This window comes from Oratosquilla oratoria, chromosome 12 (assembly GCF_046742065.1).
Source record: "Oratosquilla oratoria isolate Oo_2021 chromosome 12, ASM4674206v1, whole genome shotgun sequence".
Lineage (NCBI taxonomy): Eukaryota > Metazoa > Arthropoda > Malacostraca > Stomatopoda > Squillidae > Oratosquilla > Oratosquilla oratoria.
Genome location: NC_134788.1, coordinates 66300333 through 66315977, shown reverse-complemented (window position 1 = coordinate 66315977; position 15645 = coordinate 66300333). Strand labels below are relative to the sequence as shown.

The window sequence follows — 15645 nt, the reverse complement described above, 5'->3', positions numbered from 1 at the left end:
TGGTATTTCACTCAAGGTATTTCACTTGAAACAAGAAAACTCTTGGTTTCATCCACTTACCAAATACTCTAAGCATCTTCTTCATATCCTTCTGTGTGTTTCTGAGCAACCAGTCCTTGAACTTTCAAAGACATGAATTTCTGATTCTAAAAGCACTGTATGAACAGACTCCAAATTTGTTAGTGCTTCTACAACAGAATTATTTTCCCTTTCAATTGTTTGAATGCGTGTATGAAATACAGTTTAATTAATGAGAGCTTGTGCCAGAGATAAATCTCATTCATATACTCAAAGAATTTTTTAATTACCATGGGAGGTTGGTCTTGCAATAAAAAGAATTATTTGAGAGCAGGAAACATCTGTATCAGCCTTGTGAACCCAGGAAATAATGACAGCCAGCAAGTCTTCCTATGGGAGAGGAGCCTTCTGTACTCAACCTCAGCAAACTCACAGTTCTCCTTTAAAAGCTCAGTTCGAACTATGCAGATATGAAAATACTGGTAAATTTTACAGATATTTTCAATATCAATATCCAGTCTTTCTGTTCTATGATGGACACAGTTGTTCAAAATATGTGCTGGGCACCCCACTGCAATTAATTATCTCTTTTTCAACATCTTTTTCAAATTTGCAAGCACATTACTCCTGTCTTCATTATGCCTGAGTCCTCCAAACGGTTGTCACCTGTGAATACCACACACGCCATTTTTCTCTTAAGGTTTCTTTTATGTAATTAGCAATTGTATTTGCTGTTTCATTGGGTGTGTTCTTAACCCATTCAACTCCGATGATGACAAGATTCTTGTCATTTGGTCAAATAAAGCAAAAAATCATAAAACACCAAAATGTTTGACCAAACACCAGAAAAATATGACGCCAGTCCTCGCTTTGATCGTAAACCACCATCTTTTCCAATCAAAATACTGAATTATTACAGGAAGCAGCTTTACTGTAAACATTGTGATTACTTCCATCTGTAGCTATTCCACAGTATGCTAACTCATTTTCTTCAAGACTCTTCAAGGTAACATCAACAGAATGTAGTGCAAGCACAGATTTAACTATTGCTTCTGTCTTTGTTCAAGCAGTAGAAAACTTCTTTGCCACCTCAGAATCAAAGAACGTCATTTACACAAAAGAGATGAACAATCCATGGATGAGGAACTACTGTGATATTTAACTGTGGTGTGAAATGCACAAGTACCTTGTGTAGCAGTGATAGCACCTTTAGTTTTACTTGCCAGTTTGACAAAATAATCTGTCAGTTTTGTTGATGAGGCCTCTTTTTGTGTTTCTCAGAGTTCACATGTGTTTGTAAATCACTAATACCTTTATAAGCCAAACAGATGTATGTTCCTGATTTACACAGCAAACATTCTGCTTCCCACTCATCCCTGCCTCTTTTAAAGCATGGGAGTTTGTTCTACATCTCTGCAGGGAACTTACATTTCCATTTGGGCATTTTGTCAGGCACTTTTATGATTTGGAAAGCCAACAAATTTCAAATTGTATTTGTGGCATACCACACACAGGCAAAATGTAAATCTGTAGCAGCTTGTTCAAGACTGGCAGACTGGCCCAGACTGGGCAACCATAACAGTTGTCAATACACGTAATAATGTGAAAGTGGATTATGATTGAAAAATGCTAAAATGCCCTAATTATATGCAAGATAATAAGAAATACTACAAAGTGAATAACTTTGCAATTACCATTTAGTTTATGGAACAGCATGAAAAATGACTTGTGGTAGAGCAAGGAAGAAAGGGAAGACTTAGCTAACTATGAGTACTAAACAGGTTGCTAGGTTGGTGACATTCTCCAGCATGTCATGAAAGGATTGTGATACTTGCCCAGGCGACTCAAGTCCCTCCTGGGGATAGGTGCCACCTGTGTAGAGCCAGTGGCTAAGGATGTTTGGTGCAGTTTGGCCCACAACTCTTGGGGCTGGGGAGTGGTCCCATGACAAAGATGCTATAGCACCAGAAAAAAGGGAGATCCCTAGAGGCAACAGAAAATCACATAACCCCAATTTCTCACCAGAAATCCAAGGCCTCATCAGACAATGAGACAATACCCCCACATCTATCCCTCAACACATAGCAGACCAACCACAAAGACAAAATACAAAGATTACCAATAAAATACCTTACCTTACCATCGTGCCCTCTTGGACTTCGGCAACCATGGACCGCCACCGTTCACGGTCCCTAGTTGCTTGTAACATCTGTGCTGGTTTGAGTTGTTTTCCCGTCACCCTCATCAGCCAGTCCATATACTTCTCCCTCTGCTTTCCTCTTGCTCTCCTTCCTTCCACCATTCCCGTCATCACCACCTCTTCCAACCCTTCCCTCCGCATTATATACTCTAAGAATCGCAACTGTCTTTTCCTTATTATTGTCATTAATTCCCTATCTGTAAAATACATGAACAAAAAACACAAAATTGGCAAAAGTTTGTCAATACACTTGATCACAAAACAAACACCAGCAAATTGTACAAAACACTCAACAGCATCACACTATCCAATAGCAACACAACTCACTCTCATGCAGCAATAACCACAACAGATAATTTACCCTCAAACAGACAACAAGCAAATACACTCATAAATCATTTTGCGCAGACAAGCCATCTCACTTCTCACTCTGATGACCGACACACCATTCAACGTAAGAAAGACTTTCCCACAGACTCCAACTATACACCCTTCATAGACAGACAAAACACATAATACATAACCTCAACCACTCATCCACCTGTGGCCCTGACAACATAAGTAACATCCACCTAAAATACATTGGACCACAAGGTATACATGCACTCACAAACATTGGAAATTACAGCTATTCACACAACACTATACCTGACATCTAGAAGCATGGGAAAATAATCACAATCCCAAAACAGACCCAACAATCCCAACATCACACTTCTTTGCACCCCCTCCAAAGTCATTGAATGCCTCATACTTTAACTTGTCACACCACATATTCCCCTTGCTGAATCACAACACAGTTTTAGGCCACTGCACTCCACAAACACTCTTCTAATAAACCTTATGCAAAGAATATTAGGTGACATCAGTTCAGATAGACTCCATCATAGAACACTTCTTATAACATTAGACATTAGTAAAGCTTTTAATGCTAACCCCCAACACAATCTAACAAACAAAAAATATAACACATATTCCAACTCTTTTGAAATTTCCCTCCAAAACATCAAATTTCAAAAACACAGACATGTACATTAACACTAAAAGATGGCTGGCCAATTATCTGGTAGGCAGGAATGCTTATGTCATATAATGGCCAATCATTGCACACCAGAAACATTAAGAATGGAGTACCACAGGGCTCTGTTCTATCCCCCACACTCTTTAATATATACACACATGATATACCCACACCAGACACCTCAGAATTACAAATCTCTTCCTACGCAGACGACATAACAATCACATGTACACATCGTAACACAAAGCCACAGAAATAATACAGTCATACCATGATACACTCAACACATGGTTCATTACAGACTCAAAATAGCTCCAGCCAATTCTACAGCAACATTTCTCACCAACTGGACAAAAGAACACAAATACATTCCTCATCTCTATATCAACATCACACTAATAACACACACATGCACACCGAAAATTCTTGGTGTACCATAAAATACATTCATGTTATTTAAACAACACATCACGAACATAAAAAATAAATGCACACCTAAACTCAACGCTCTTAAATCAATCGCTTGAACAACATTTGGACAAAACAAAGAAACTAATACTACAATATACAAACTATGCATATGCTCAATGATGAATTATGTGAGTCCAGCATAGGCACCTAATCTCAGTGAGACACACCTCAACACCCTGGGTGCACGTATACAACACCACCCAGCACTTCTAAGCTACCAGAAGAGGCTGGATGACCGCGTTGTGAACAGCTGCCCAGGATGTAACACTTCACCCCATACCATACAACACATAATGGAAGACTGCATTATACACAATCATGCACGCAAACAACACAACATACACTCTATAAAGGATTTGTGGGAAAACCCAATTTCGGCTATGGCATTCCTTGGGGAGACGGGACTGCTCGGACAGACAGTCTAGGGAACGACAACAACAACAATACCTACAGACCATCTACACTGTGAAACAAAAGGCCTCAAAGTCAGAGATCACCTTGACATGAGAGGCATACAAACACTTGTTGCAGCCTCCACATACACAGCACACCCACTACACTACATAGCAAAAGACCCACACACACCAAGAAAAAAAAAAAAAAATACCTACATCACATACAAATATTCTCTTCCTCCAAAACCACCAAATACCAGCTTCTGCAAACATATTCATAATCACATCACTCACTGCTCTGTTAACACACTAAAAGACAACACATTGCTGCATGCCAGACCCCCTGATATCCGCCCCTCTGAATCCTCTCTCCCATGAAAGGAGAGTCCAACTGGCCAAACTGCGATGAAGCCACCACTCAGCACTTCTGAGCTACCAGAAGAGACTGGATGACTGCATTGTGGACAAATGCCCAGGATGTAACACTGTACCCCATACTATTCAACACAACATGGAAGATTGCATTATACACAATCACACACGCAAACAACACAACATACATTCCGTAAAGGATTTGTGGGAAAACCCCATTTAGGCCGTGGTATTCCTTGGGGAGATGGGACTGTTCGGACAGACAGTGTAGGAAACGACGACATTTTCCAGGTGACAAAAACTAAACAAGAACCGTATGAAGAGAGACTCTCTCATCATTACAGACTAACTACGAATTTTGATAACATATTTTTTTAATGGAAACTAAAATTCCGGACTTTTGGAGAATTTTTAAAATTCCTCCCGGACAAAGATTTTAACAGGTAAATGCAGGACATGTGTGGGAAAATCTGTATGTATGGTAACCCTCGGTATGGATAGAATGTTAGGAAAGAAATATTCCCAGAGTTTCATCTAGTATTTGTTGTATTTCACATTACCAGATTCACATTGTATGTATAACAGATCTTGTGTGCTTTTCATGACATGAGCTCCATTGAATGAACTATCAATTAATGACTGTTTACTTGGAGGGTGATGTTTATGAATATACCAAGAGCTTTTTCTCTTTTATAAGGGAGGTAGCCAACTCAAATGCATGTATCTACAACCACCCATTCCACTTCCTTCCATCACCCTTTCTTCCCTCCCATCTTAACTCCTCACATATGATGGGTCACCCCTGTACCTATCCTTCTGCCCTGGGTCAGAAGCAATGTAGCAAGACACAGTACATCCACAGCAAGGCTGCTTCACTTAATCGGTTACCATCCCTCTCTGTCCCATCATGTTGGTATATTATACTGTGAAAGTTGTATGACAATAAGCTGTCATCTGCCATTCACAAGGATTTCTATACATAATTGAGGGCTGCTTCGGATAAAACAATGCCTGGGGAATGTAATTTCCAGACGTCATGGTTCGATAATCCTGAATTCTCAGATTGGATACAAAAACCGCTGATACTACAATGCCCCATGCCAACGATCCATAGACAACACAATATTTCTTCCCAAAGTGGCCTCTAGTCCCACCAGGAGGCTGTTGCTCACTTCCTATAGGATAGAGGTTTTCTGCTAGAGAGTCCAGGTGCAATGGATTAGATATTAATCTCCAACCTGGCCTTTGGAGCCCACCACATGAAACATATCTTGAACTTGAACTTTAACCTCATATCAATTACTATTAATGTTACTTGAGACAAAAGAAATGTAAGGCAACTTAGAAATTAGATTATGTACTTCTTCATTAGAAATTATATTAGTTGTGTTATATAGACCATTATTATTAATCTGCTAATCCATAACAGCATTAAATTAAACCTAACATGTAAGATTTGATAATGTTATATTTGTTTTCATCATATAAATAAGATATATTGTAATATGTGTATCATGACTTCCTTTCTTAACTAGATCTTATGTTGTCAGCACTGGTGTATGGTTATTGCAACAGAGCCATTGTGCTACCATGCCGAACGATTCAATGGTTCCCCCGACCTTTCTGTTTCCCCTTTATCCCTCAGCACCCCCTACACTTTTCTCAGCTTCAGGTAATTCCTTCTATTTATCCTTCTCATTTAGTTTGTTTATTTTCATAACTTCTCTGCCTCCTTGCCTTTTCCTCCACTTTTCCTCCCTCAATTTTCTTTCCACCAAAAAAGTTATCTGACAATACCCCACTCTCTCCCCAAAAAACGTGAATCTTCAGAACTCTTCCACTCCTCCCATTGGGTACCACTATATAGTCTCTTTATCCATTATTAACCACCCTTTCCCACATATACTTAGTCTTAGCTCTCTTTGTAAATGCTATTCATTATCAATTCCCTTAGGGAAAACAGCTCATCATCTTTGAACATTAATTTCTACCTGACACTCTAAACCTCCATACTACATCTATTGATTCATCTCCTACTCTAGCATTGAGATCCCCCAATAATAATAATAATAATAATAATAATAATAATCATTTTATTTGGCATTGAATCAATATACATGATGTGCAGATAATGAAAAGAGCACATAGTTTGAAATAACAATTACAATTGCTGAGGATAACACACCACTACATTAACATTCCTTCCAAAATTCTATACACAAATTTAAGTTGCTGCAAAAAATCTCCCTTCTCAATTCACTTTCTTACTCATGAACCATACCCCCCACCCCCTAAAAAAAGCTTCACCCATATTATCTTGAAGGGCAGTTCCCTTCACTCCACCATGCATTTCCTCACCTCCTCACCACTAGAGCCACTCCTCTCTTTTTGCCCACTCATTAGTCCTGACACCCTCCCCACAAAATTCCCAAACTCTGAGTCACCCCTCCCTTTCAGCTTAGTTTTATTAAAGATATGGCATATTCACCTTCCATTGTATTCTTATCTACACAACCATGTATAAGTAATGATCCAATTATTAGTGTTCTATTTTGAGTCCTCCCAGATCCTCCTATGCCTTTACTTTTTGTCTGAGGAACATGTGCAGGATTGGATTCCAAATCCCACCAATCTGCCCCCAATTAATTTGTTTATACAATTCACCTGGGAAACAAGAAAAGATAGTCCTCTCTCTCTCTCCTACAACCATGTGGATATCAGGAAAAGATAACTTATAGGAGTGGTAAAGGGCAAGTTCAAGGGAACAGCATGAAGGTGGGACAGCTTTAGTACAAAAGAATTATTGTTTTACAAGTAGAGATTTCTAAACTCTTAACATAGAGGAATGTGGTCTTGTTCTGCAGGGGTGACTCAATAGTCCCTAAAATACTATCTGCATGTAACCAGTTCCCTTTTATTCTGAACATGGACAGGCTATGTTACCCTTGGTAGCAAATAGACTATCCTATCCCAACATGAACAAATTTTGTGTCATTGATAATTGAGTTATTATCAGTGTAGTATATGGCAACTTTAAGCAAACACTGAATTTATGTGGTATTGAAGTGTGATTTTGTAAGATATTAATCAGGCTTAGGTGTATTCTGATGACTAAATGTAATAGCGAGGAGCAGCAAATTTTGAGTGCTGGACATGTAAATGGTTGAATATTAATAGTGTGGCTTTCAACATACTGATTCTCTTTAACCTTATTTTCAATATAAGTACAAATACAAGCTGACCTATGCATGTCACATGTATTTGTATTGCATGTTACCTAAATACTGAAGTTAATTTGATAAACTGATAAATCAGAACCAATTGACATGATAAAGTGTCACCTAAAAAAGATGTCTTTTACTTCTTTGGCAGGACAAGGATGGCCATCAAGGTTTCATTGGAAGAATTACAGGATTTCACATATTTGCCATATAATGACCCAAAGAGAAAATAGACTGATTGGATGACCTACATTGTAGAAAATGATTCTAGTGTGAGATATGCAATGAGTCTTTCTTACTATGTGATGACCCACAAGGGGGAAAACCTTTCACTGTGACCTGTGGAATTCAACTTACTCTCAAGAAAGTTATTTTGAAAAGCATGATCAACCATAAATGAGAACTTTTCATTGTGATACAGCTTTCATACAAAAAAAGTGATCTGACAAGGCATGCAATGATCCACATTGAAGGGATACAGTGTCAAAAAAAGTCATCTCATACAGCATGGAAGGGTTCTCATTGGAGAGAAGCCTTTCTGCTGTGGCCTGTATGTTATGCCTTTTTCACTAAAGAGTAATCTCAAAACCCATGTAGCAACATTTACAGTAAAACAAACTTTCCAGTATTACCTCTGTGTTGCACCCTTCATGTGAAACAGAGACCTCAAATTTGATACCATGACCCACACAGGAAAGAAACCCTTTCAATTTGACCTGTGTGGTGGGTCTTTCATAGAAAAAATCGTCTTCAAAAGGTATGATGTGAAGAACCACACTAGAGAGAAGCTTTTTCAATGTGACCTGTGTGATTCAGCTTTCTCACGAAAAGGTACTCTAAAAAATCACGCACTGACCCACACTGGAGAGAAGCCTTTCCGATGTGACTTGTGTGGTGCAGCTTTCTCACAGAAGTCTGCTCTAAAGCCGCACATGATGACCCACACGGGAGAGAAGCCTTCTCAATGTGGTGTGTGTGATGCAACTTTCTCTAACAACAGTCATCTCAATACCCATATAAGAGTACATACAGGCGAAAAGCCTTTCCAGTGCAATCAGTGTGATGCGGCTTTTGCCCGAAGTGGAGAACTCAAATGTCACATCATGACCCACACAGGAGAAAAACCTTTTCGATGTACCTTGTGTGATGCCGCTTTTGTGCGAAAGAGGGTCCTCAAAAAGCATATGATCAACCACAGTGGAGAGAAGCCTTTTCGGTGTGACCTGTGCGATGCAGCTTTCGTACAAAAGGTTTCTCTAAAAAACCATAAGATGACACACACTGGAGAGAAGCCTTTTCAGTGTGACCAGTGTGATGCAGCTTTTTCACTAAAGCGTGCTCTAAAGCAACACAACCTGAGACACAGTGGAGAGAAGCCTTTCCAGTGTAATCAGTGTGATGCAGCTTTCTTGCGAAATGAGAGCCTCAAATATCACACCATGACCCACACAGGAGAGAAGCCCTTTAAGTGTAACCTATGCGATGCAGCTTTTATACGAAAGAAGGTCCTTGAAATGCATATGATGACCCACACTGGAGAGAAGCCTTTTCAGTGTGACCAGTGTGATGCAGCTTTCTCACAGAGGAGTTCCCTGAAAGAACACATGATAACCCACACTGGAGAGAAGCCTTTTCGGTGCGACCAGTGTGATGCGACTTTCTCACTAAAGCGTGCCCTAAAACAACACAAGCTGAGACACACTGGAGAGAAGCCTTTCTATTGTAATATATGTGATACAGCTTTCTTGCGAAAGGCGAGTCTCAAATATCATACCATGACCCACACAGGAGAAAGACCGTTCAAGTGTGACCTGTGCGATGCAGCATACATACGAAAGAGTCTCCTAAAGAAGCATATGATGACCCACACAGGGTAGAAACCTTTTAGGTGTGGCCTGTGTGTTGCAGATTTCCCACAAAGAAGTAGCCTCATGAAACATGCGATGATTCACACCACAGAGAAACCTTAAACCTTTCCATTGTGATGTGTGTAATGCAGTTTTCATATGAAAGAGTGATATCACAAGGTTTCATTTGATCCTCAGTGGTGAGAGATCTTTTCGCTGTGACCTGTGTGATGCAACTCTCTTGCAAAAAAGTGACCTCAAGGCATATAATGACTCGTCCAAGAAGCCTTTCCTTACTTGCGTGATGCAGCTCTCTCACAAAAGGGTCAGGTCAAGCAGCATGTGTTGACCCACACAGGAGAGAAGCCATTAGTAGCATTGGTTGAATTGATTTTGGCCCAATTCTTTTTGTGCAAAACAAAAAGGAAATGTATTTGTGTGCTTGCATTGTCCACAAGCAGTAGTGGAACAGTTGTTGTGGTCATATGCAAAATGTTCATAAGGAGATGGACTAAAGGGGAGACATCAGGAGAGGCCTTATTATGAAAGAGTATGGTGGATATTTGTTTGGAAAAATGGAATCCATGAATGATAAGTTTTAATTTTTATGTAGGATCTGGGTAAGATTTAGAATCATGAAGTTCTCATGATAAGTATAATGTATACTGCTTTAAGGAGAAACACTATGCTTACATGAAGATTTTTAAAGATGGTCACAATGATTGGATGAACAAGGATTTGAATAAATTTAGATTATGTGTTTGAAAGGTAATTCAGTGCTTGATTTCAGACATACAAATGATTTAGATATATGTTTTGGTTAAAAATGCAACAAACTATTGTCATGCATTATTCAAAGAGGTTGCATGAATTACCTCCTCAACAAAGGGATCACAAAACATGCTTACAAGTGGCATAAATTGTGGTTTATGCCTGATTGGTCCACTTTCTTCTTGTCACTGCAAACCTGGAATTGGTCTAATGTTAGATGTATTGAGTACCCCATAGTTTGTGCACAGCTAATGAAGTCTCCTGCTTTTGTCAAAGAGGTCATATCATGCCTTGGACTTTCAAGATGTCAAGCTCTTTCTCATGAGTAAAAATTCATGAGTTCAACTTTTAATCATGTTAATATGTATTTAATTTGTACTAACATTGCATCAGTTTTGTTTATACTTGTGGTAAATAAAACAGTTTAAATAAAGTTATTTGTGAAAAAAAATTCATAAGACAACCTTGTCACAATGTCTGAACACAATAAAGGCAAATGAATACAGAAGTGTAGCACTGAGCAGAGTGTACCACAGTTCAGAAAAGACCAAAATAGAGAGAGGGCTGAAATGCAGCTTCAGACCCCGTTAATCACTTAAGTACACAAAACAAATTCTTCCATGCAACATCGGCTGCCATATGTATGCTGCATCACACTACTCACAAATACAAAGCTGCAGTATTATCTTTTACTCTGAGTAATAGTAAAAGCAGAAACTGTGATCAAACCAGTTCACAGAATCTGGGGGTAACACATACAACTACAAAAAAAATATATAATCAAGATGCTAATGTCAGCATTCTCGTGTATCCACTCACGCCTCATGACGCCTATGTAAGCATCATCGTACTGAAGTGGTTAATGGCTCCAGCCCCACTGTCTGCAGCAGACTAATAGTCTGCAAAACAAAGAGGGATAAACACTGGAAGGCACTCCCAACAGACCAATTAATGATGGTAAAATCCCATACACATTCATGACTCTCTTTGCACTGTGTAACCGATGCTTAGAGTATCAGAACACTAGGAAAAAAAAAAAAACATCTCCCACATGGCCATTTTCTGAATGGCGACAACCCTCTCACCTGCCCATGTGAGTCTCTTGTCCAATACAGTGCCACAAATCCAACCAGAATGCCTTCACAACAACTTCCCTAGTCCCTACCTACCCCATCAAACAACAATCACACTGCACCTAATTTTAGGTGAAACACAACACCACTGCACCCCTTCCATCTATTTCATTATTGTTATTATTTATTTCTACAGGAGGTAGGACTTCTTTTTCAAACTGTAATTGTCCCACATCATATAAACATTCTAAAGTGGCACATCAATATCTCACATAGTTTAAGAATACTATTTATTCCATACATGTTAGTTCCTAGTAGCTAAACAATACAGAATCCAAAATATCTCTTAACATATCCACTATCCGATCCTACTCTCCTACTTCTCTTTATTGTGATAATCCTCCAGATTCCCATCCCATTAGTAACATATTCCAATCATTATCCTGGAAAAGTTAACATACCATAAGACATTTAACTAATTGTTTTGCAAAATAATCATAAAGTGGCAAAATAACTTGACCTGTTTTTCCTAACCACTGATATAACAGATAGATCTCGCCCTCTACTAAGGGCAAGTCATACTGATCTGATGAGTTGAACTCTGTTCAAAAGGAGATCTGTCATAAAAGACCCCCATTGAACCAGAATCTACCCAATCTTCAACTGAATGAAATATTCTCATTTGATAGAAAAAAAATTTGTTTCCATATTGAAGACTTGACAACAACATGGAAGTCTTTCTTCATCCCTGCAGCTGACTAAAGATGTACGTCTCATCTTCAAGGCTTGATGACAACATAGAAGTCCTGCAAGTCCAAAACTGAACGAAAGTGCATACCTCCTCACCAAGACTTGAATACAATGTAGAAGCCCTTCTCCAAACCAACTGAAGGGAATTGATTGACTCTGAAATAAGTGTATGTGCCCACTGTCTATCCCAGACCCTCCTATGCCTTGACTTTTTGTAGGAGGAACATACAGAGTGGAGGATTGGATTCCTAATCCCACCAGTCTGCCCCTATTTCATTGATTTATACAATTTGCAAGATGGGAAACAAGATGAGAGAGTCCTCTCCCTCTCCTACAACCATGTGGGTATCGGGAAAAGATAAGTCATAGGAGTGGTAAAGAACAAGTTCAAGGGAACAGCATGAAGGTGAGACAGATATAGTACAAAAGAATTAATGCTTTACAAATAGGGATTTCTAAACTCGTAACCTAGATGTCTGCAGAGTTGACCCAAAAGAGTCCCTGATATACTGTCTGCATGTATTAACCAGTTTCCTTTTATTCTGAACATGGACAAGCTATGTTATCAACCTAAATCAACCCTTGGTAGCAAATAGACTACATCCTATCCCAACATGAAATTTTTTTGTGTAATTAATTGATAATTGAGTTGTTTTCAGTGTAGTATGTGGCAGCTTGAAGCAAACACTGAATTTACGTGCTATTGAGGTGTGATTTTGTAAGATATTGATTAAGCTTAGGCCTATTCTGATGACTAAATGTAATAGCATGCAGCAAATTTTGAGTGCTGGACATGTAAATGGCTGAATATCCACAGTGGCTTTCTACATATTGACTGTTTTTAACCTTATTTTCAATGTAGGAACAGATACAAGCTGACCACATGTCACATGTGTTTGTATTGCTTATTACCTAAATACAGAAATTAATTTGATAAGGAACAGATAAATCAGAACCAATTGATAAGAATATGTGTCACTTAAGACAAATGTCTTTTACTTCTTCGGCAGGACAAGGATGGCTGTTAAGGATTCATTGGAAGAATTACTTAAGGATTTCACATATTTACCATATAATGACCCAAAGAGAAAATAGTCTGATTTAATGACCTACATTGTAGAAAAACATTCTAGTGTGAGATATGCAATGAACCTTTCTTACCATGCGATGACCCACAAAGAGGAAAAACCTTTCCAATGTGACCTGTGCAATGCATCTTACAAAAGAGTTGCACATGACTCTCACAAAGAACTTTTCATTGCCACACAGCTTCCGTACAAAAGAATGATCTGACAAGGCATGCAATGATTCACATTGAAGGGAAGCATTTTCGCTGTGGTCTATGTGATGCAACATACTTGCAAAAGAGGTCTTACACTGCAGCATACAAGGGTTCATGCTGGAGAGAAGTATTTCTTTTTTGGGGCTGTGTGGTACAGTTTTCTCACTAAAAAGTAATCTTAAAACCCATGTAGCAATACATACAGGAAAACAAACTTCCCAGTATTACCCATGTGATGCACCCTTCATGTGAAACAGAGACCTCAAATTTGATACCATGACCCACACAGGAGAGAAACCCTTTCAGTTTGACCTGTGTGGTGGGTCGTCTCTCATGCAAAAGATTGTCCACAAAAAACATGTGATGGACCACACTGGAAAGAAGCCTTTTCAATGTGACCTGTGTGATGCAGCATTCTCACGAAAAGGTACTCTAAAGATACATGAGGTGACTGGAGAGAAGCCTTTCCAGTGTGACTTGTGTGGGGCAGCTTTCTCACAGAAGTCTGCTCTAAAACCACACATGATGACCCACACGGGAGAGAAGCCTTTTCAATGTGGCGTGTGTGATGCAGCTTTCTCACGAAATAGTGATCTCAAAACCCATATAAGAGTACATACAGGAGAAAAGCCTTTCCAATGCGGTCTGTGTGACGCAGCTTTTGCACGAAACGGAGAACTCAAATGTCACATCATGACCCACACAGGAAAAAAAGCCCTTTCAGTGTAACCTGTGCAATGCAGCTTTTATACAAAAGAAGGCCCTCAGAAAGCATATGATCAACCACAGTGGAGAGAAGCCTTTTTGGTGTGACCTGTGTGATGCGGTTTTCTCACACAAGGGTTCTCAAAAACAACATGTGATGACCCACACTGGAGAGAAGCCTTTTCAGTGTGACCTGTGTGATGTGGCTTTCTCACAAAAGCATGCTCTAATACGACATAAGCGGAGTCACAGTGGAGAGAAGCCTTTCCAATGTGATCAGTGTGATGCAGCTTTCATGCGAAATGAGAGCCTCAAATATCATGCCATGACCCACACAGGAGAAAAACCCTTTCAGTGTGACCTGTGCGATGCCGCTTACATACGAAAGTCTCTCCTCCAAATCCATATGAGGACCCACACTGGGGAGAAGCCTTTTCGGTGTGACCTGTGCGATGCAGCTTTCTCACAAAAGGGTTCTCTAAAGCTACATGTGATGACCCACACTGGAGAGAAGCCTTTTGAGTGTGACCAGTGTGATGCAGCTTTCTCACAAAAGTCTGTTCTAAAACAACATAAACGGAGACATGCTGGAGAGAAGCCTTTCCAGTGTGATCAGTGTGATGCAGCTTTCGTGCGAAAGGACAACCTCAAATGTCATACTATGACCCACAGGGAAGAAAAGCCCTTCAAGTGTGACCTGTGTGATGCAACATACATACGGAAGAGTGTCCTCCAAAGACATATGATGACCCACAATGGGTAGAAAAGCCTTGTAGGTAGGCGTGACCTCTGTGTTGCAGATTTCTACAAAGAGATAGTCTCGTGAAACATGCAATGATTCACACTAAAAAGAAACCTTAAACCTTCCCATGGTGATGTGTGCAATGCAGCTTTCATACAAAAGAGTGATATCACAAGGTTACATTTCATTCTCAGTGGTGAGAGGCCTTTGTGACCTGTGTGATGCAACTCTCTTGCAAAGAAAGTGACCTCAAGGCATATAGTGACACACACAAGAGAGAAGCCTTTCCTTGTGTGATGCAACTTTCTCACAAAAGGGTCAAGTCAAGCAGCATATATTGACCCACACAGGAGAGAAGCCAACAATAGCATTGATTGAATTGATTGTGGCCTAATTCTTTTTGTGCAAAACAAAAAGGACTGAGTATTTATATGTGCTTTAATTGTCCACAAGCAGTGGTGGAACAATTGTTGTGGTTATATGCAAAATTTGTGTGGTGGGTATTTATTTGGGAAAATGAAATCCATCAGTGGTAAATTCTAATTTTTATGCAGAATCTGGGTAAGATTTAGAATCATGAACTTCTCGTGATAAGTATAATGTATACTGCTTTAAGGAGAAACACTATGCTTACATAAAGATTATTAAAGATCACCAAATTGATTGGGTGAGCTAAGATTTGAATATATTTAGATTATTTGTTTGAATGAGATAATTCAGTGCTTGATTTCAGACATACAAGTAATTTAGATATATGTTTTTGATTAAGATACAACA

At 39.3% G+C, this 15645-nt stretch overlaps 1 protein-coding gene across 2 annotated transcripts in view; it reads left to right on the top strand.

Moving 5' to 3' along the window:
* The window catches only part of LOC143031957 (uncharacterized), a 54505-nt gene extending 42183 nt beyond the window's left edge, over positions 1 to 12322 (top strand). For both annotated transcript variants that reach the window (XM_076196354.1, XM_076196353.1), the window contains exon 3: positions 7850 to 12322. In XM_076196354.1, coding sequence (XP_076052469.1) covers positions 8379 to 9575 — 1197 coding nt within the window. In that variant the 5' untranslated portion in view covers positions 7850 to 8378 and the 3' untranslated portion in view covers positions 9576 to 12322. The remainder of the gene's footprint in view (positions 1 to 7849) is intronic.
* Positions 12323 to 15645: the final 3323 nt, after the last annotated feature.